Below are 23449 nucleotides of genomic sequence, written 5' to 3' on the forward strand. Positions count from 1 at the left end.
CACAAATAGGGTTTTGTTTTCGTTGGCTGAAGCATTTGTAGAGCAAATATAACTTTTTGGGGGCAAAGTATATACATCAAAGGGTATCTCTATGTCTTTTCTTCTGCATGCGCATGCGTATTTGTGTGCCAGTGTGTGCCCGTGTATGTGTGTGTGTGTGTGTGTGTGTGTGTGTGTGTGTGTGTGTGAATGTTCACCACCTGCTGTACACTGGCTAAGTCTCACTTGCTGGGTTGTACGGCTGAGCTGAATGAGAATTGTGAATGATCTGGCTTTCAGATTTTCATGGTTTTTGTGCTTCTGAAAGAGTGTTTTTATTTGATATCATTACAAAAACCACAGGCAATGCAAACCTTGATGTTAACAAGAAACCTCAGACTTTGGACATTGACCTGCTTTTAAAGAGGATATGTATGAGACACAGGAAGTGTTTTCAGACCTGGGCTTATGCTATTACCCTCTGTATCACACGGCCATTCTCATTGCCCTCTATTTTAATGTACTCTTAAAAAGCCAACAAAAGCCTTAATATAAACAGTAATAAGGTTATTGTTGAATGCTACACTAATACTACACTGAACAAAGGTCAAATCCATGTAAACAGACAATAATTTACAGTACTTTAATAGCTGCATGTATAAAATGTAAACATTTAAATTCATACCCTGAACTTTTCAGAATGAGTTTGCTTATATTTTGTTACTGGAGAAATATATGAATACATTTAATGCCATGTGCAACACCCATTAAAACAGCCTATGAGGCACTAAACAATGAATAATTCAAATATACAAAGAAAATGGTAATAGGTAGGTATGTCTTCCATACAATACAATGGGATTAATATTCTTAAGGCAACAATTCCATATTAATGAGATTGGGCAGTGATGTTGGGTGAGGAGGCCTGGTACATTGTCTGCGTTTGAATTCATCCCAGAGGTGTACAGTGGGGTTGAGGTCAGGGCTCTGTGCAAACTACTCGAGTTCTTCCACTCCAACCTTGGCAAACCATGTCTTTATGGACCTCGTTTTGTGCACAGGGGCATCGTCAGGCTGGAACAGGTTTGGGCCCCTTAGTTCCAATGAAGGGAAATTGTAATGCTACAGCATACAGAGACATCCCATACAATTGTGTGCTTCCAACTTTGTGGCAACAGTTTAGGGATGAACCACATATGCGTATGATGGTCAGGTGCCCACAAACTTGGCCATAAAGTGTATCATAGTTACCGTAAGGTAAATTGGTTTGCTGGCCTATTTACACATGAGTTTATATAAGAATTACTAATAAGAATTACTTCATACATCCGAGTTATCCCTATTTTTTCCGATGATAATAGATTGAGTTAGTTTAGTTTAGTTAGATTATAGTAATTGGTTTATGATTGTTTCCTGAATTCATTGCCACAATTAATTGTCTCAGGCATTGCCTTTTAAATTGATACATCAATCCGAATAGTCCCATTGTTACATCCTATTAATAGGCAGGTTTTACACCTTGAAATCCCTGCTTATTATCCCGTTACTCCTCTTGAAGTCCCTGTCAACAATTTTTTAAATATAATTTCTTCTTACTATTAGCTGTGGCTTTTGTGGTGAATTTACTATCTACTGCACATGTTTCCCACTTATCTGAAATATACCTGGCTGGGCATTAGAGAATAGGATGGTGCAGATGGAGGTCCGGTTTGTAGCATAGTGCTGTATATATTTTGGTGTATGACAAAATCATGACTCATGCAGCAGTAAATAGTTGTGATCGAAGCAAAACTGCTAATCTATCAATAAATATTTTTCAGTAACTCGCTCTGTTTATGTTGCTGCTTCTTTCTCGCTTTCTCTGCGTAATTCTCTCTCATTTTGGCTATGTTCATGTCACAACCAAGCTGGACATATAATAACAGGACGTTTGTCAAGTAACCCCATTGTGTGAGAAAGTTGAGAGATTTTCAGATTTCATTTCCTTGCCATTTTTTCTGTCCAGTTTAAGTTAGGCAGGAATATTAAGCATTGGCGACATAATATAGGCCCTTGTACAAATCAGAACTAACCATATGTTCATGTTAGCTGCCTATTTTCTTCCAGCAGGAGAATTCAGTATCTACTATGAAATACAGTAACTACAGTAAAACTAAAAGGAACATAATTATGAGAATGTGGACGAAATTATTGGACCAAATTTAGAAACCTCTATTCCTACAGTGTTGCTAATATACATCCCCCTGCCTTCTCTCTGTAGAAGCACTTCAGAGCGGCGGAAGGAGAAATCTCGCGATGCGGCTCGCTGCAGGCGCAGTAAGGAGACGGAGGTGTTCTATGAGCTAGCACACCAGTTACCCCTGCCTCACAGCGTCAGCTCCCATCTGGACAAGGCCTCCATCATGAGACTGGCCATCAGCTTCCTACGCACATGCAAGCTCTTCACATCAGGTGCTCTATTCCAAAATACATACATACACACACATGCACAAACTCACAAGTACAGCACATATACTCCTGGACAAAAAAATAAATAAATGGCCAAGCCTAGAATGGCAAACTATGAAGCTTTTAATTGTGTTAACAACAAATCATTGGCAATTAATTGGCAAAAATTAGCAAGAATTACACAAATAGATAAAGTAACTTAGTATGGTCTAGCTTTCCCCGTTTTTTCCCCCCATTTCTTAAAATTTTTAAGCCTTGTGGGTAAACTTGTGGACAGCTTTTTATTTTTATTTTAATTTTGTACACCCAGACATTAGTGTTAGTTTGAATTTTACATCAAACATTTTAATCATTATCATGATTTTACCTTTGTGTTCAAGAAGACTTTCCTTGTTTCTAGCTTTCCCCCCAAACAGTTCACTGCAGCAAAAGTAAAGGAGCAAATGGTGGCACAGAAGGTCTCAGGAGTGCATTTGATTAATTCATGCTAATTTTCTGACCACTGATTTCTGTTAAGATCTTTAAAAGCTTAATATTTTGCCATTTTTGACTTGGTCCATTTTTTTTTTTTTTTTGCCCAGAAGTGTATACCCGCTCATGAAGAAGTAAAGAGATAAAGAAATGGTGTTCAAAGTTTAGCATGCATTATAATGCATGCCTTGATTAAGTGGCACAGTGGCATGCCCCAGGTACGAATACAAGGAAACATGGGGTGGTTATATGAGGAAACTGTTTGTTTTTGCTGCCAGGGTGTATTACTGTTACAGTCACATTATAGAAAAGAGTAGCTGATTTTTTGCAAAGGTATGATTGTGTTACAGGTTATTAGCCCAGCTATTCCTGTAGGCTTATTGGGTGAATAAAAAGAGCAAAGAGCAAAGACTTTATTGAAATTGCCATGTAATAAAAGTCACAGTCAATGGAGGCAGTTTTCAAAGTGTTTGCAAATTACCTTGCATACTTTTTCTTTAGCTAAATAGTGTGTTTGTATGTGCACTGTTTTGATATCAAGGCAAAAAACAGACTTTCTGGAAGTTTCTTGAACAGCGGAGGGTGTGTGTGTGTGTGTGTGTGTGTGTGTGTGTGTGTGTGTGTGTGTGTGTGTTTGAATGCGTGTGTCCGAATTGTTTGCATTGTCTTAAATTTAAAATTAGAATCTCCGGGAGCCAGATAAAGGAACTTCTACAGGGTTTTTTCATTCCATCCGGTTCCACCAATTCCACCCTGTCAGTATTGCAGTGAGTGGGATCAGAGTAATTCATTTTTCTTAGATATTTACTGATACATTTTTATTGAATATCCCCCCAACCCCCCCCCCCCCCGCCGCTGCCTTTTTTTGTTTGGTTTATTCAATAAATCTGTTTCTTTTTTTTCTTCTTCTTTTTTTCGTTTTGTGACCTGTAATAAGTAAAGGTAAACATACACATGATCTTTGGGAGATGTAGGTAGAATGGCAGCCCAGTAATTCTAAGATGGTACATAGATAGTGTTATCAGATCATGTGTGCTGTGTGCAGAGAGGCATGACTGCTGCTTTCTCGGAGTTTCAGGCCAGCCAAAACATGGGCCTGCCCTGGCGCCACCAGCTCCACTTCTCACCCCATACCACCTTACCCTCAGTGGGGGTGCTAGGGAAACACCTCTTATATAAGAGCAAGGCAAACCTGTGTCACTCGAGGTTATTAAAATGATACATTAGATACAATTAGAAAGGTGTTTGCTCACATGAATTGCTCTATGATAATGTCTGTCTGGGTGGAGCCTTTGTGGTTGTTTTCCTTCCAAATTTCTGGAAGTGTGTGGTATGAGCTTAGAGCATTCTTTACTGTGCTAAAACCAAGCTATCAATATCGATAGCAGTTAACTCCCACAAAAACCATCTTTCTGTAGATTTTTAACTGTTACAAGAAGGACCTAATTGGCTGCCAGATTGCCTAAAACAAAATTTACTTATAGTCGTTGTCTACAATGTGATTATATTGCTGGGGTTTACATCCTGCTGCTTTTAATATAGATTCTGAATTTGTGTGTAGAAATGTCAAATATTGGGACAATATCGCAGACTTTCTTTGCATCTGGCTGGGGTGAAAAGGTTGGTAAAATAATATATGATTAAGGGTGATGGAAACAGATGGAAACATTTTTGAAGAAATTACGAAAAACCATCAATGTGTTCCACTCGCTCTGTGGTTCATCTTTTCTTCCCTTCTTGGCATATTTGCCCAATGGTAGTTGATGGAAACAATGTTTTGCATTTACATTGCCCACTTTCCAGAAAATTGCTTAAAATCTCTAAAACATTCGCATGCACTCATACCCAGTAATTTCCATAAATACATACATACACAGATATAAGTAATCAAGAATTGATAGTTTTCCATCAATAGTTCTCTATCAGAACTCAGTGTGGCCACCGTTGTTGAATAGAAAGGCTGCTTGATTTAGAGAGGCTTAGAGATACGCATCCTGTATGCAGTCCATGGGTTCAGAGGTCAGTCTCTATGATTGAGAGGAAATGTTCTTATATTAGCTCTCTGTATGCTACTGAGCTGTTTGTTTCCATTAGCAATTTGTCAAATATTACATCTTGCATTGAGTTACATAAGACAGCTTAAAATTCTTCCCCCAGTGTTATCCAGTTGGGCATCATTTGTTCCAGATGTTGTGGTACAACCTTAGTGTCATAGTTTGTGGTCAGGTTTGGCCCTGAAACAGGAACACAGTCAGTCAGACTGGTATTTCTTTTCTTCAAAAATTCCAGTTCATTTTTGTGATCATGTACGGCTGGGAAAATGGACCTCCTTGAAATATTAAACCAAATGGAAGATTTGTTTAATCACAAAATGAAAGTCAAGGTCTTGGTTCCCTTGAGCCTTTTAAAGGTGCAATTTTCTGGAGCCGCAGGTCTCCGAGCTTGGCTCGGATCCAGCTCCAGGCCTCCGTAGTCCTTGAGAACGGTTCTTATCTGAAGGAAGCACACTGGAGCAATCACATGCTTCCGACCCCCTACTGTGGAGCCGCTCTGTGTTCTTCTTCTGCTGCTCACTCCACCTCCTCTGAGCCCAAGCCAGAGCCAGCACCACATTTCCTAACATACAGTTATAACATGCGCTTCTGTGGAGACAACCATGCTATAGAGCGTCATGTTCAAAATGTTTTGCTTTCGCTAAGCATATGGGTGACAATGTTTATACCTGTTTATGCTCATTTGAATTAGAGGTAGACTAGTTTACTTAAAAATTTAAATTAGAAAACAATTATGTAATATGGTCATTTTAGAGACGTTTTCTCGGGCATATAATGTAATTTGTGTATGTATGTGTTTGGGTTTATAAGACTACACATAGTTTGTCCAGAAATGGAAGCTACATGTGGACTACTATCCCTATAATATCATGATTTTTAAGAATCTTTGTCATACATTTTCATACCAGACAATCTTTAAAAGTTTACAGCTAGCATTTATAAAGAAAAACACTTCCTTTTGTTTTAGTTGGTACATGTGCACTGAATTTTTCTCTCATCTAAAGTGAGTTAACATGATTGATAGTGGTTATTAAGTGTGTGTGTTTGTGTGTGTTTGTGTGTTTCTGCGGGTGAAGTGGCCCAAGGGAAGTGACAAAGAGGAGGTTGCTGTTTTGGGGAGGATTAAGAGTAGCAGGATGAAGTTGTTCTGGTTTGTGTTGGCTATGAGCCATGGCCTTAAACCAAAACAACATGAATGTGCGTTCACACACAGACACCACTCAGATACACTTTAACGGCTTTCTATTATTGTGTGTGTGTGTGTGTGTGTGTGTGTGTGTGTGTGTGTGTTGTTTTGCAGGTTGCAGTACCAGTGAAACAGACATAGACAGACAGATGGACAGTCTTTATTTGAAGTCACTAGAAGGCTTCATCTCCGTGGTAACATCAGACGGAGACATTATCTTCCTCTCAGAGAACATCAACAAATTCATGGGGCTGACACAGGTGAACACACAAACAAGTATACAGTGCGCACAAACCCACACCGCTACTAAAGATAACAGGTAACATAACAGGCCAGTTAGAGCTCCACGTTTGGGCAGTAAATAAGAGCTGAATGACTTAGTGTGTGTAGTCACATGTAGAGCCAGCACTGTAGGAACCACATCTCATTCTGGAGTCACACCAGTCTCTATTTGACACCAGTCTCTGATTGACAAGACATGTCAAGACATAAAGAATGTTAAAGGTTTGTAATTCTATCTTTGTAAGACCCAAAAGGTCCAAACCCTCACATATTCATATCATTATGGGGACATTTGGGCTCTATAAAGAGATAAAACATGGCCCAATCACATATAAGCATTGTTGCCACTGTACAAATTGGTCTCCTCTCATGCAATGTAACCCATGATAGCTCTAGAATGATTGTGTATGTATGTATCTCTCACCAGGTTGAACTGATAGGTCACAGTATCTTTGATTTCACTCATCCCTGTGACCACGAAGAGATACGTGAAAACCTGAGCCTCAAAACCGGTAATTTTACAATCCACTAACCCACAAATGACCACTGCTAGTTGCTCATGCATTATTTGTGGCTGCTTAGTCATGCAGACTCATCTAGATGCTATGATTTGAAAATGATTGCACTGTTGTACCTTAAGTACGGTTACCCACTATATTATTTGTTAATTGTTATCACAGCATTGGCTTTTTGATAGTGATGTTTTAGTGACATTTACATTGGTAGGGATGTAACCCAGAAAGACTCATTTGCAGGGCATCTGGGGGAAAGCTGACTGCTTCAGGCCTGGGACGCAACAAAAAAGCCAGGTGAACTAGCAGCTAACAGCTGTTAGGGCATAGTGGTAGTGTTCTTTAAAAAAAAAAAAGCCGACTTAAGGCCAGGCCCACTTCGTGTTTAAATCCAAATACAGATACAGATAGTGCCATTGCAATATGCAAAACCCCAGTTTTATTATTATTGCTTTATTCCTGTAAGCAGTCTGACTACCTCAGAGGTAATCTTCCTGTTATGGTAATTCATGGCACTGACTGATCTAAAATAAGTTAATAGTTTTGGTCACATTATTTTCTTTGTCAGTGACACATCATGGGTGCACCAGTGTATTTTCATATTGCAAGGCACATCATAATTGCAGTGTGTAAAGATGTAATTTCAGTATACTTGTTTGACCCTATTGTCCAGCCGTAATATTCGCAGAGCTCTAAAATTCGGCCCATTATGAAGACGTTAAGAGGAAACACAGCAAACAGAAAAAAAATAAATAAATAAAAAATAGCATTACCGTGTCATTCAGAAATAATGAATATTTCAATTAACTACATTTTAAAACATGTTTTCTACTTCTGTGTGTATAATGTGCTTAGGCAGAGAAAATACAGCTTAAAAAAAGGAAGAACAGCTATGTAAAGAAAAAAAATAGCCGGAAATATTAGCCCACCCTGTCTGTTTGACCCTTGCACTCCTGCCAGTCTTTCATCTACTCACCCCTCTTTTTGACCTCTGATCTTCCTGTAGCCCTCTCACTGAGCCTCCTGCAGTCTTTCTCCTGTGTTTTGGTCTGGCTGGGTATCTTTTGTTGTTATTTGAGGCCCTTTGCCTTGCTGACAACAATGCCAACTGGTAGCCTCCATATTTGTTTCTTCATGAGCTCCATTTGATCGCAAAAACTGTATCTCAAGTTGTCCCTTTGGGATCCTTGTATCTGGAGAGTCCACACTCATGTGTGAACATTCTTTATTCCAGACCGAAAAAGTCAAAGACAGTCATTATGTTCAGAGCAGAAAGTTAGTGTTGCCTGATCTAAAGTAGGAATTTTGAGTAGGAATGTGTATATTATAGCATGCTTTTCTGTGACATAGATGCTCTTACAGTGTACCTAACCCTGCATCGTTTCACTGTACACTGAACATTTAAAACATTTCTTTAACTTCATTTTATAGTGACCAGAACCTAATATAATTATCAGCTATTTCTAACTAAGTGCAAACAGTAACAGTTTGTGTGTGGTTGCATTTTGGTGCAGGTGTGGGGAAGAAAGGCAAAGACTTGAGCACAGAGAGAGACTTCTTCATGAGAATGAAATGCACCGTGACAAGTCGAGGACGCACCGTCAACCTTAAATCAGCCAGCTGGAAGGTACATGATGTCTTTAATGAAGACGCTTATCTGGGAATGAAGGCAGATTTGATTTGTGGCTGACAACATTAACCTTTATCCACATTGTTTTCCAAGTGTAGACTGAAATTAGGGCAATATTTTTTATTATTATTATTATTATATGCTTGGCTAAAATTTCTGATACTGGTTCAATAACAATTGGGTAAAGGTTGTTGCTGGTGATTAGTACATTATCATTTCAAATCCCAAGACCGTTATCAACCATTATCAGTTGCTCAGCTCTATATGCTTGGAGTGTATTCACAATTCCTATCACGATTATAAATTGCTTTGGGGATATGGGCTAAACAATCCTTTTTAAACATATTTATAGTACAGTGATTGAAACTGCTGAACAGTAACTTCATTGTTAATTAGTAAACAGAAAGTAAGGTTTTCTATCCAATGCAAAATAAGAGAGAGCAGTTTTTGAATCAGTGCTTCCCTCCCTCAGGTGCTACACTGCACAGGTCATCTTAAAGTGTACAACGGCTGTTCTACACGCACTCCATGTGGATATAAAGAGTCACCACTGACCTGTGTGGTCATGCTCTGTGAACCGATCCCTCACCCCTCCAACATTGACACACCATTTGACAGCAAGACCTTCCTCAGCCGACACAGCATGGACATGAAGTTCACCTACTGTGATGAGAGGTAACATTCACACACACAAATAAATGCACATACTTTCCATGTACCTGCACATTCAATCATCTTCAGTAAGCTTTATTCTGGTTGTGGTAGCGGTGGACCCAGTTATCCTTAAACCAAAGAATCTTAAAGCAAAGAACCTGAGAACCTGGAGGAAATCTACACAAAAATCGGGAGAACTTGCAAAATCCAAACAGACGATAACCCCAATGCTCATAATTGAACTGGGGTTCTGGAGCTGTGAGGAGCATTGCTAAACATTGCACTACCATGCCACTCGAGTGACTGATAATGTTTTCACAATCTCTGACATCTGACATGTGTTCTGTTAGTGCATTCATTTATATGAACCAAGAGTCCTTTATTTTTAGATTCATTTGTCTAAAAAATAAACCTAAATCTAAAATTACTACCAAACTCTTCTGCATTAATAGTCTGCTCATATAAGTTTCTACCTATGTGCTTTAGCAGCTCAGTCGGCTCATTTAAATTTTGCATTGCTGCTCAGGGCTCTGGGCAAGGAGGTAGGAGTTTTAATACTCAGATAGTTTATCCTATTTAGTGCGTAGAATGTGGTGTGGGAGTCAACTCTCATCTGTGTTATGGAGGAAAAAACAAATGTCTTCTATGAGTAGCACAGTAGCATTTTTCTTCTAAAGAGGGCAACATTCCAAAATCTTACATTCAGTAAAAGTCACATTATGTGTGCTTTCACTTCAGAATTAAATTTGGCACCCTGAATTCCATTTAACTGTCACCAGTTAGCAAATACATTATACTACATTCAAGCAGTTAAAGTTACTAATTATTTAGTTTGCTTCACTTTACACAGCAGCACAGCTGTGGTCAGCCACTAAGGGTGAACAGTTAGGGTTCATTGAAAGCTAAATTTGAAATTAGTCATTCATCACAATACTAGAGTGTGGTAAGTTTTGAGAATGTTTTCAGGGTCAGTGCAATGACCTTGGGATGGGAAAGTGGCATTAATCTTTCTCAGAAATGTGCGAGCTGAAAAATCCTCCCATAATGAGTCATTAAGTTCTTATGCTGTGCAGACCAGTCCATACGAAATGGATCATCATTACTGTAAGTTGTCTTGAAATAACCAGAGCTCAAAGAATTTAACGAGAACAAATAAAGAGGATTTTATTTTCAAAATTGTGTCCATGTGTTTGTGTGTGCACCCTGTGTTCCAGAGTAACTCAGTTAATGGGCTACAATCCTGAAGACCTCCTGGGTCGCTCTGTGTATGAGTTCTACCATGCCCTCGACTCTGAAAGTGTCACCAGAAGCCACCAGAATTGTAAGTTGCTCATCACCCTGGGCTTAATATACAAGATACCCAAGCCTATACCTGTAAGCTACTCTCTCACAACTTGTACCCACACTCCAGTCAGCAAGGTTATCCCCAGGCATGTTACTGTGTGTCTGTTTTCATGCATATGTTTTTTGATCCTAATGAGATGAAAATAAGAATCACACTCAGGAATACTTTTATTGGCCAGGTAAGAGTTCACTTATAACAGACTACTTTTGAAAGCAAAGTAAACAGTATATTATGGAAGTAAATGGAAAACAGTAATTTGTCAACAAAAGTTTTTTTTTAATTATTGGTACACTTACAAATAATGTTTTGTTACTCCTGGCTTGGAGAGAAAAACTCACGTAATGGAGGTTAGGACTGATGCAAGTGCAGAAAAGAGCTTTATTAAAGAGAGGCAGGCAGACAAATCCAAAACGTGAATCAGAGTCATGGTCAAAAACAGGCAAATGATCAGGCAATCTGCAAATGGGCATGAACAAGTCTAAACTATAATTGGACAATGAGAGCGAGAGCAAGATCAAAACTAATGCACAGAAACAAAGAACAACGGTTTGGTATTCAGAAAAAAACTCACGCAATACTTCGCACTGAACATAGACACACAAGAGGTTTAAATACCAATGTAATCAAGGGTGAACACAAAACAGCTGAGACTAATGCTGACACACAAGGGAAACAACCAATGACAATACAGGGGCGGAGACAGGACAGAAATCGAAACAGATGTACATGTAGAAAGTAAGCAAAGTCAATGTTACTAAAAAACCCGGAAGCACATGCTTGCGCTTCAAGCTCGCGCTTTGGGTTTCAGAGCATGCTGCGAGCTCCAGAGCGTTGCGCAAGGGGAAATCGTGACAGTAACAGCATGGGATTTTATATGTGTGCAAGCTCATATTTATACCCTAAGGAAACATAGGTAAATAGTTTCTCCTATTGCTTTTGTGGAAAATTATATACACATGGTATGTACAGATCAAACATCATGAACATTCATGGAATACTTAATACATGATCAGGCTCCTCTTTCTAATTCTACTTTGCTGCCAGTTGTATCATCATCCAGGAACCTGCAGAATTATATATTATGTTTACTCTGTATTCCGGTCAAGAATGCCTCTTTGGTTTGGTCACGATGTTTATATCTAGTTTTATGGTTTAGACAGTTTATTAATAAATCTCACACTTTGGTTTTTAAACCTTTGTTCATCTTTGCTTGATTTTATCCATCAATTGTTTTTTAGTTTAAGGAGTGACTCTTGACCTAGTGTATCATAAACCTTTTATAAGTGCGCATACAAAAGTTTCTCTGTGTTCATAGCAAACACTAAAGAATGATCACTAAAAAATGTACACCTAGGAGAATGATCATACTGTATATTATGTCTCTTTTAGGTACTCTGATTCAGTAAGCCCAGTTCATTCTTTTGTGCATGTTTTTTTATTCCCAGAAATGCATGAGAAAAACTGAGAAAAAATATATATCAACCGTAGTCAGGTCAGGCAAACTGCATGCTTGTGATGAGACACTGCTGTTTATAGCATATTTGTTAATGGTTGGTAATTAACTAGGCTAATTATTTAACTAGGGTATTTATACACAACATTATGTCTCTAAATAAATTTTATTGCTTTTTAAAGCACTATCACCATTGCCATAGAAGCAACAACACCAAACCTCTTCAAATGCAGACATTCATCTCTCTGAAATGCATGCAGCCACTGACCCCATTCTCTGTGTTTTTATAATGCCCCTGAATACCCCACCACTGTGTCCTGTTCAATTAGTCCTCAACATGAATCTGTGTTAATCCCATGTCACAATGAAGTGGGCTTTCAGATGGCACTGTGCGTCTGCCTGCCTAATACAAACAACCCTGAAACTCTATATCTGGTGAGATTTATGAAACCTGGACTGTCCACACACACACACTGCTGAAGGGAGGGGCACTGAGGCCATCAGGCCCCAAGGCAGACAAATTGCATTTCACATGTGCGTATGAGTTATGATCGCGATTCAAAAGAGCCTTATTGGATTGGCTCTATTAGGGCCGACTGCAGCCAGCATTAGGATGTCTTGAATCTCATTATGGGTGACTTGTGAGAGGGGGAGATAAAAGCATCGAATAGAGCAGGGATGACTTGCCCTTGCCTCGGCCAGGTGTCCCAGATTGCCTCCTAATCAGATACTGTAGGTGGAATGGCTTCTATCTGCAGTGACATTAACATGTAATTAGGGCCTTTTCACTGTGTGGTGAAAAGAAAAGAGACCAGAAAGGCAAGTGTTGATCTGGATTGGATTTGTTGAAAGTGAAAGGCAGAAGTCACTTCCCATATGTGTGTATATATTTTATGTCTCACACATGAAAAGGTCTGAATAAACAACCTGATTACTGGGCTCTAGAGCTGTAGACCATGAATTTTGCACAAACATTACTACCAGTAGCTCATTATACATGTACGAACATTTACACCATCTGGCAGTCACCATTATCCAGAGTGACTTACAGAAGTGCTCTCTACGCTCTATAAAAAACAAATCCCCTTGCTAATACAAATGTCATGGTTTAAGAATAATGTTAAGCTAAAACACTTATTACAATCACTTGCTACAGCAATAAAAACATTATTAGTTGAGGATTTATTTAAATTAGTGTTCATTTAAGTGCTTCGTGAAGGGGCACGTTGTCAGTCTTTGTTTGAAGACAGCCAGTGACTCAGCTCTTTGGACAGTCAAGGGAATTTCATTTTAACATCTATTTGCCAACGCAGAGTAGAGTCTTGATGCATGTCTTGTCTGTATCTTGAGGAATGGTGGGCCGAGTTTAGCCATGCTAAAGGCCCAAAAGGGAACGTCGTGCAGAGCAGAGTTTGATAAGTGTCCTTAGGTAGGTGGGGGCTGGTTCATTTGTGGCTTTGTAGGCAAGCAGCAGTGTTTTAAATCTGGTGGGGTCAACTACAGGCAGCCAGTGGAGGGAACACAGCAATGGTGAGCTATGGGAGAACTTGGGGTCTTTCAGAACCAGTCATGCAGATGCACGACACCAGTTGAGTGACAGTGGTACCTCATATGATTGTCTCTGCAGATAGCAAACCAATACCATGCTGCACCACAAATTTTAGGGCCATGGGGATAGACAGGAGAGTCTTGTGATTGACATTGTGAAGGCTGCTGAGAGGTCAAAGAGGATGAGGACTGATGATAGTGGCTGATCTAGCAGCATGAAGCTTCTCAGTAATAGCCACAAGAGGCATGTCTGTGGAGTGTGTTGCTTCAAAAAGACTGTTGAGGATATTGGAAGTCGTTTTGCATAAGAAAGTGAAACAACTGATTGTATACATCATGTTCAAACATTTTATAAAGAAAGAGAAATGATATCAGTTTGCTAGTTGCTTATCTGAGGTGTCTAGTGTGGGCTTTTTCAGGTTAGATATAACTCTTGCTGTCTTATAATTATGGAAAAAGTATAATAACACAAACATGAGACAGTCAAATGCCACTACGAAATGTATCCTACATTGTGTTTTTGTGCTTTCTCCCAGCACAGCAGCTAACTCAACGCTGCTAACTACTTAGAGAATGGGCCCTCTATGCTACTCACTTTATATCTCTGTGGATTCAGCCGGACAATTGGCTAGTGCAGTGAGACTGGTCTGTAGATCAGCATACGCCAGTGTGGGCTAATCCTGCCTTAGTGAACCCTATGACCCTCAGCCCACTGCTTTCCCACACAAAATCTGGACCAGGTCCATGAAAGAAGAGACAGGCTCACACTATCAAAACTAATACGTATGACTTTGCACTGTCTGTGTCTGCATGTCTGCCATGCTCATACTTTCCTATCTGCCCATATATCAGCTCTGAATCTGCTATTCAAAGGGTATGGCAAGTCTGCAGTGTGTGTAGGGCTGCAACAAATATTTGATAAATAAGAAATAAGAAAAATAATTTTGCATATAATCATTTTATTTTTACTTTGTGTGAGTGTTTCTAATTAATTCATTTTGTAATTAATGTTGTACCAAGTGTAACCAATGTACAAACAAAATAGGAACCAATCGCATGGCAGCAGCATAATTCATAATGCACAAAATTATGCAGAGCTTCAGTTAATGTTCACATAAAACTTCAGAGTGGGGATAAAATGTGAATTCAGTGACTTTAACCATGGCATGATTGTTGGTGCAGAGGGGCTTGTTTGAATACTTCAGAAACTGCTGATCTCCTGGGAGTTTCACATACAACAGTCTCTAGAGTGTACACAGACTAGTGCGGGGGGAAAAACACATCCAGTGAGTGGCAGATCTGAATGTGGAAGCCTTATGTTCATGAGAGAGGTCAAGAGAATGGCCAGGCTGATTAGAGCTTACAGGAAGCCTATAGTAAGTCAAAAAACTACTCTTTACAACCATGGTGAGCAGAAAAGCATATCATAATGTCAAAACTTGAGGCTGAAGGGCTGCAACAGCAGAAGACCACAATGGGTTACACTCCTCTCAGCTAAGAACAGGAATCTGAGGCCACTGTAAACAAAAGCTCAAACCAGTCTGACCGTTCTCCTCTGACCTCTCTCATTAACAAGGTTTTTCCTCCTGCAAAACCCCTGCTCACTGGATGTTTTTATTGCACCATTATGTGTAAACTTTAGAGACTGTTGTGAGTGAAGATCCCAGGAGAACAGCAGTTTCTGAAATAACCAAAATCAGCTTGTCTGACACCAACATCCATCAACGTGAACATTTACTAAAGTTCTTGATCTGCATCTGAATCATTTTATGCATTGAACTGTTGCCACATGATTGGCTAAATTGGATAATTGCGTGAATGAGTGATGTTACAGGTTCTTCCAGTTCTAAAACCATTAAGTAGCAGAAAAATTTCAACCTCGATTTAGATTTAATGAGAGTTACATTCCACTGAAAAGTTTTTCATATGTTCTAATGTTAATAACTAAAGTAAATCATCTTGATGTTTTATTGTGTGTGTAAAGAGTATTCAAGATTGTATAGAGTAGAACATTATGTAATGATAGTTGCAGACCTAAATGTTTTCAACATATTAAACTGATGATTAAAAGGTCATTGAATGATGCTCTAATTTGATCATCGAAAATGATCATTTTCTGCATTCTACAGTATGCACAAAAGGACAGGCTGTGAGTGGACATTACCGGATGTTGGCCAAGCATGGGGGCTTTGTGTGGGTGGAGACTCAAGGCACCGTCATTTACAGTAGCCGCAACTCTCAGCCACAGTGCATCGTGTGTGTCAACTATGTCCTGAGGTTGGTGGAAAGGCAAACCTGTAAACCACATCTTTGTTGTAACTTGCTTTATATTTTCCTATATACTGTTTGGTTGCAATGAACCTAAATGAAATTTAAGAAAACTTATTATTCTTCTGTGTCCCTCTTTCATTTGAAAGTGATATTGAGGAGAAGTCCACAATCTTCTCTAAAGACCAGACAGAGTCTTTGTTGAAGACAAATATGAGCAGTTTCTTTAGCAAGGCTAGATCTCCCATGGCCTCTGAGACCAGTAGTGCCCTCTTCACCAAGTTCAAAGAGGAACCAGAGGATCTCAACCACTTGGCACCGACTCCTGGTGATGATTTCATCCCCCTCGACTTTGGTAATTCCAATACAAGTTTGTAATACATCTTGCTATCTTAAATAGAGACATGGTCTATCTTGAAATGTACTTCATACTTCTGCTATGTAATGTTCAGTGACACTTTACAGCTGATGCATCTTATATTGTAGGTCATCCTTCATTTGAGGAATACCCAATGTGTTCTAAGGTTTCTCCTATGCATCCTCCTGCCACTCACTCGGTCACTGAGGGGCATAACTTGCCAATGATGGGTGCCAGCTTCTCCATACTCCAGGCTCCACCACCCAGCAGTGCCACTCCCAGCATAAGCAACTGCTCTACGGTAAAATCAAGCCTTTCAATACACTTTTAATGGGCTCCTGTTATAAGAACAGAATTGATCTTTTTTATTGCTGTCTTAATGGTCGCATCTTATTCTACAGCCCAGCAGCCCAGATGATTACAAAAGCCCAGTGGATGACCTGAAGATGGAGATCACAGAGAAACTGTTTGCCATGGACACCAAGGGGAAAAACTCCTACAGTCAAGAGGTAGATGCTAGATAGAGGTTTTTTAGTCTGATATCTTTTAAAAACATTTCTGGCTACAAATGTCAGGATATTGAAGGTTGCAATCTCATTGGCTCTCTGCAAGTTTGTGTATATACACTTTCTTGCACACTTATGTGAACACCGTGAAGCAAACTTTTCAGAGCAAGATAAGGTTGCTGGACTGAAAAATCATGGAATCTAGTCTTTAAAAGATAAAATGCTTAATTTGAAGCAGTTGTGAGTGTTTGCTGACATGCTGTGGGAAGGTCTGTAGGTGGTCATCTGCCATATCAGACAAACTGCCTCCATCTATGAACGTAGATGGTTCGTGGCCATCTTTATTGACGAAACATACCAGATCCTATAGTGATTGCTAAAAGTCTGGCTTGCTAGAGTAGTTTGTGTTTACTAGACTAGTGTGTGACTTTTAAGTGATTTGAGTTATACAGTTATAGTATGCATACTACATTTCATATCCATTTAAAATACAGTGTATATTTCAGAGTCATTTAATGCTCAGAAAGCCTCTTAAAAGCAGGGTTTGCATATTTCTAGCCCTACTCTCTTCTGTTCCTTTCAGACTGAACTGAGTGATCTGGACCTGGAGACTTTAGCACCCTACATTCCAATGGATGGTGAAGACTTTCAGCTAAATCCCATCGGTCAGGAGGAGCCTCTGCCTGAAGCTGTTGCTCTTGGCATTACCGAGTACAGCTTCAGCAACATTGCCAACTTCTTCCAGCCATTGACCCCACCTCCAGGGGCCCACTTCCAGCCCAACCCACACTCTGCTAGTGAGAAGCAGGCACCCAGTACTGCCACAATGGAGCCCTGGCCCCCCATATTTTATGCCAGCCACATGCCTCTGGCACACCACACCAACCCAGCCAGCATACCACTAGCCTCTATGGGTGGGCATCAGAGTCTGCAATGGCCACCTGACCCGCCAATAAATTACTCCAGTACCAAAGGTGGTGCGATAGACTCGTTGGTGGAAAAACACTCATGCCAAGCTCTGCAAACAAATCGCATGTCCCTCCACAATCAAAGGTGACTCTATAGAATGGTTCTGAATGTATTTCTGAATGTATTCTTGGCAACATGGTTGGATTGCATTGGCTGTTAGAGTAACGAGTGTGTCATTTGGCAGGTCCATGGAGAAATACGGACCTTGTAAAGCCTACAGAGACATAAGCCCAGTCCGGCTCACAATACCAAACACTATGAAGCGCTCGTTTTCGAACATGAGCATGGTAAGTCGATTCATAGCTTGTGTGTGTGTGTGTGTGTGTGTGTGTGTGTGTGTGTGTATGTATGTATATATATATATATATATATATATATATATATATATATATATGCATAAAAGAACAGGTATATGTGTATATGTGTGTGTGTATATATATATATATATATATATATATATATATATATATATATATATATATATATATATATATACACACACATATACACAGAACAGGTATATGTGTATATGTGTGTGTATATATATATATATATATATATATATATATATATATATATATATATATACACACACATATACACATATACCTGTTCTTTTATGCAGTTCTCCAGCCAGTTATGTGGCATGTGTTCAAACACAGGTTCAGTTTTATGCTTCAGTTAATGATCACATCAAACATCAGAATGAAGAACAAGTGTGATCTCTGTGACTTTAACTGTAGCATGGTTGTTGGTGCCAGAAGGGCTGGTTTGAGTATTTCAGAAACTGCTCACTGATCTCCTGGTAATTTCACACACAACAGTCTCTAGAGTTTACACAGAATGGTGCAAAAAAAAACAAAAAAAACATTGAATGAGTGACGGTTCGCTTGGTGGAAACACCTTGTTGATGAGAAAGGTCAGAGGAAAATAGCCAGATTGGTTTGAGCTGCCAGGAAGGATTTAGTAACTCAAATAAACACTCTTTATAACTGTGGTGAGCAGAAAAGCATCTCAGCATACACAAATCATCGAACTTTGAGGTAGAGGGCTGCAACAACAGAAGACCACATTGGGTTCCACTCTATGCCTTGACCAGTCAGACCAGTCAGTATTATGTAGGGAGACCTACATAATATTAGTCAGGTGGTTTTAATGTTATGGCTGATCAGTATTTATACACACCACTCCACAAGAACTCCACAAGACCTCTGAAGGTGTACTGTGGCGCTGGCCCCAAGATGTTATCAGCAGATCCTTTAAGACCTGTAAGTTGCGAGGTGGGGCCTCCATGGATCGGACTTGTTTGTCTAGCACATCCTACAGATGCTCAATCTGATTGAGCTGGGAAATTTGGAGGCCAAGTCAACACCTTGAACTCTGTCATGTTCCTCAATACATTCCTGTGCAATTTTTGCTGTGTGTCAGAGCATTATTCTGCTGAAAGAGGACACTGTCAGTAGTGAATACCGTTGCCATGAAGGGGTGCACTTAGTCTGCAACAATGTTTAGGTAGGTGGTACATGTCAAGGTACATCAGCGTGAATACCAGGACCCAAGGTTTCCCATCAGAACATTGCCCAGAGCATCACACTGCCACCACTGGCTTGCCTTCTTCCCATAGTGCATCCTGGTGCCATCTCTTCCCCTGGTAAGCGATGCACATACTCCACATGATGTAAAAGAAAACATAATTCATCAGACCAGCCCACCTTCTTCCATTGCTCCATGGTCCAGGTCTGATGCTACACAGCCCCATTTGCAGCAAGCTGTGATGCACTGTGTTCTGACACATTTCTATTATAACCAGCATTAACTGTTTCAGCAATTTGTGCTACATTAACTCTTCTACAGGATCAAACCCGATGGGCTAGCCTTCATTCCCCGTGCATATCAGTGAGCTTTGGGTGCTCGTGACTCTGTAGCCAGTTCACCGTTTGTCCTTCCTTGGCCCACTTTTGGTAGGTACTAACCACTGCATACTGGGAACACCCCACAAGACCTGCTGTTTCGGAGATGCTCTGTCCCAGTCGTCTAACCATCACAATTTGGACAAAGTCAAAGTTGCTCAGATCCTTACGTTTCTCCATTTTTCCTGCTTCCAACACATCAATTTTGAGAACTGACTGTTCACTTGCTGCCTAATATATTCTACCCCTTTACAGGTGCCATTTTTACAAGATAATCAATTATTCACTTGACCTGTCATTGCTTTTAATGTTATGTTTTATCGGTGTGTGTGTGTGTGTGTGTGTGTGTGTGTGTGTGTGTGTGTATTTCTTTAAAGAATCAGCCTTCACTTCTTTGTGTTTTTTACTGACTATGTAGTGATGTACTTGTGCATTGTGTAGGGGGTATCTTCTGCTACCAGGCCAGCAGAGATGTGGAAAAGGATGAAGAATGAAAGCTGTGCCATTTTGAACAGGATGTCTCAAAGCAGCAGTGCCTTAACAGGTAAAGAGTCCATAACTCTAAAACCTAACAAACACATAAAGCCTATAGCAGAGACAATATGCTTGAGTCCTAGTGTATAATACACTGTATGGCTAACAGTTTGTAGACACCTGACAATCACACCCATATGTAGGCCTTCCCCAGACTGTTGCCACAAAGTTGGAAGCACACAATTGTAAAGGATGTCTTCTTTAGCGGCAACGGTTAAGGCTCTGGGTTACTGATCAGAAGACTGGGGGTTCAAGCCCCAGCACTGTCAAGCTGCCACTGGTGGGCCCTTGAGCAAGGTCTCTAATCCTTTCTGCTCCAGGTGTGCTGTTTCATGGCTGACCCTGTACTCTGACCCCAGCTTCCTAACAAACTGGGATATGCAAAGAAAAAGAATTTCACTCTGCTATAATGTATATGTGACAAATAAAAAATGCTTCTTCTTCTAAAAAACACCTACTGTATGGGTGTGATGGTCAGGTGTCCACAAACTTTTGGCTATATAGCATATGTATATACTAGTTTTTATGTGTACACAAATGCATTTCATTGCAGGTTTTATGCTAATACTGATGTTTTAGTGCTATTAGGAGTACAGAAGTCTTATAAAACCATTTCTGAATATAAATCAGAAAATTATTTATTGCTTCAAACAATGCTTTAGCCAATTTCATGTAATCTACAGTTCGTCCAACAGCTGAATTGTTCACGGTATCTAGGAACGGAATAGTTTTTCACAATGCACTTGCATTTTTTGCTGTGCAGGTGAGCACATGGGCCACCAGCATAGGAAGACTCAGTATCAAGGTAATCAAACAGCGCGGGGGAAAAAAGACTACCCAGAACACTGCTGTAACTACACAGACTACAAGATGCCGCCTAACACAAAAATGGAAGGTGAGCTCATGAAATACAACTTTTCAACATTTCAGAATCATACTATATCTGTTTTTTAGACCTACTGTATGTTCAGAGTTGTAGAACTTAAGTGCAAGAACATTTAAGTGTTCGTACAGTTACAAATACACAGCGTACAATTTTTATTCATAGAAGATTTAGTGCTGATAATGCAGCTTAAACATTTAGTCCTCCAGATGAGAAATGTCTTGCTTAAGATGCTGTCTTCTTAGGTTTTTCTTTGAGTGCTATTTAAAGGGAAAATATTGTTCATTAATTATTAGTGTCATATGTCATTGGTCAAATGACATTTAAAGGTTTTTGAGTACTATATAAATTTCGGCTTGACATAATGTGGTAACATTAAATTGTGGTAACATCTACTGTGACAGTAGAGTGCTGCTGGACTTGCTCCTTGTTTGAACAAATATTACACAGGAAAAATATGCTTAATATCATTTTCAGAATTGTGCATAATTGAGACACACCTCAGTTTTACTTAAACTCTCACACAACCTCTGAATGGCACTTAAGTCTGTAGTTACGTCTGAGGTCTGAATACCAACTTTGGTATTAAATCCTCATTATGTGCATGTAACTCAACTCTGCATACGGCCCATAATGCAAAACACTGACAAATTACGAATGCCTGAATTTCTGTACATCTAACTGTTATAATACATGAATGACACCATTCGTAGGTGTGGCGAGCCGACTGCTTGGGCCCTCGTTTGAGTACTGTCTGCCTGAGCTGACGCGTTACGACTGCGAAGTGAACGTCCCCCTACAAGGCAACCTGCACCTGCTGCAGGGCAGAGACCTACTGTGTGCTTTAGACCAGGCCACCTAGAGCGACCTTGTCATAGTCAGTTATCCTAGCTATATCACTCACCTTGAGTATCAACCACAGTCCTGATTATATTCATGCAGTGTGTTTGAACATGGTCCTTCATTACCCTTCCACTGCACATTGTAGTATTTTCCTCTCAACATATCCCAGTCAATTCGTCAGCAAATCACTTCATGAGCACAAAATGTGTACAATAGGGGGACTTAAATACACAAACGTCTACCCTACCATATATAATGAGAATGTAGCTTTCTGTTTTTTTTAAATTTTTTTTTAATTGTCTTCATCTTTATAAATTATATGCAGTCCTATACATAGTATAAAACAGTATACACACATTATACAGTATAATATTTTAGTTACAAAAAAGCTATTTCTTAAAGGTGCAATAGTCAATTTTCTTTAATTATTACTTGTACAAGTAACCTGGAAGATGTAAAATGTAAAACATTATAAAGTATAAAGATATAAGTCATGGTTTCAGAACATGTGTATTAAGTTGCTGAGAAATTTGGAAAACTGACTTCTGGTCTGGAATGCTTATTTGTGTTTGAATGTGTCTACTGTCAGTTATTTTATGGACACTCAACACGCCACCGTAGATTCTGAGGGTGGAGCTTCATGAACATGGACACGAATGAGGCTCAAAGAGTTAATAAAATCATTAAAAAATCTAAACCACCTACTTAACTGTTAGAGACCTAATGTACCTTTAATGTGCTGATTTATTTTGCATTTTATGTTTATTTTACTTGTCTTTGGCTATCTGTTTCTGTGCCTTTAGCTACATTTTTAGTGCACTTCTCTCTTGGTTTCCCTGTCCTACTCTCTTGAAGAAAGATGATCTACTGTAAGAGTTTGTCCTTAAACTTTCTGTATTTCTCTCTAAATTTCCTACCTCTGACACCTTAAGCCTTTACCTGTAATATTTATGCATGCTTTAGTGCCTTCTCTATTCAGTTCATAAAGTGTTACAGCACTACTTTTCTTTCTGTCTCTGTCACTCTCCCTCTCTGTTTCTCTCACTCTCTGTCCTTTGCATTTTATGTCGTGACCACTCTATATAGTTTTTATTTTTGTCATTTTAGCTGTATACATGATATTTAATGGAAGGTTCTCTAAAGTTTCTATGATAAAGTTCTCTATAATGTTAAACTTGTAGCACTCAAATACCTGGGTACTTTGTCTTGTCTACTCAGTAGATGTGGATCGGAGTGCTGATTTTAAGCGGTCTGTAGTGCTGGTATCTGTTCCTTTCTAGTGGCATTTTTTTCCCTTTGTGATACAAAAAAAGCATATTATATTTGTTGGCAGGCCAGTGCAGATTTCTTTTTACTCTAATAAGAAAAAAGGAAAAAAAAAAAAGAAAGAAAAATTATTAAAATGAAAAAGTATGTTTTTGAGATGTAGCAAATTAGTAGAAGTTCTATTCAATATTTTCACTTTTATCATTTATTAATGATATGTGTGACAATTGTGTTAAGAAATTGTCTTTAATAATAAAAACTTTAATAGTATTTCTATTACACTAGCTGAGGTTGTCTTTAAAGTCGAATAAACTAGTATATTAATGGATTAATACATTTTGGCTCAATTA

At 39.2% G+C, this 23449-nt stretch overlaps 1 protein-coding gene across 1 annotated transcript in view; it reads left to right on the forward strand.

The window, feature by feature from the left end:
- The window catches only part of epas1b (endothelial PAS domain protein 1b), a 37198-nt gene extending 13771 nt beyond the window's left edge, over positions 1–23427 (forward strand). Inside the window, exons 2-16 of the mRNA XM_053620826.1 lie at positions 2240–2430; positions 6253–6398; positions 6848–6932; positions 8447–8559; positions 9035–9237; positions 10431–10537; positions 15692–15839; positions 15980–16185; positions 16317–16489; positions 16590–16697; positions 17278–17747; positions 17848–17950; positions 20015–20117; positions 20871–21002; positions 21704–23427. Coding sequence (XP_053476801.1) covers positions 2240–2430; positions 6253–6398; positions 6848–6932; positions 8447–8559; positions 9035–9237; positions 10431–10537; positions 15692–15839; positions 15980–16185; positions 16317–16489; positions 16590–16697; positions 17278–17747; positions 17848–17950; positions 20015–20117; positions 20871–21002; positions 21704–21852 — 2437 coding nt within the window. The 3' untranslated portion in view covers positions 21853–23427. The remainder of the gene's footprint in view (positions 1–2239; positions 2431–6252; positions 6399–6847; positions 6933–8446; positions 8560–9034; positions 9238–10430; positions 10538–15691; positions 15840–15979; positions 16186–16316; positions 16490–16589; positions 16698–17277; positions 17748–17847; positions 17951–20014; positions 20118–20870; positions 21003–21703) is intronic.
- Positions 23428–23449: the final 22 nt, after the last annotated feature.

Source organism: Ictalurus furcatus, chromosome 3 (assembly GCF_023375685.1).
Source record: "Ictalurus furcatus strain D&B chromosome 3, Billie_1.0, whole genome shotgun sequence".
In the NCBI taxonomy this organism is placed as follows: Eukaryota; Metazoa; Chordata; class Actinopteri; order Siluriformes; family Ictaluridae; genus Ictalurus; species Ictalurus furcatus.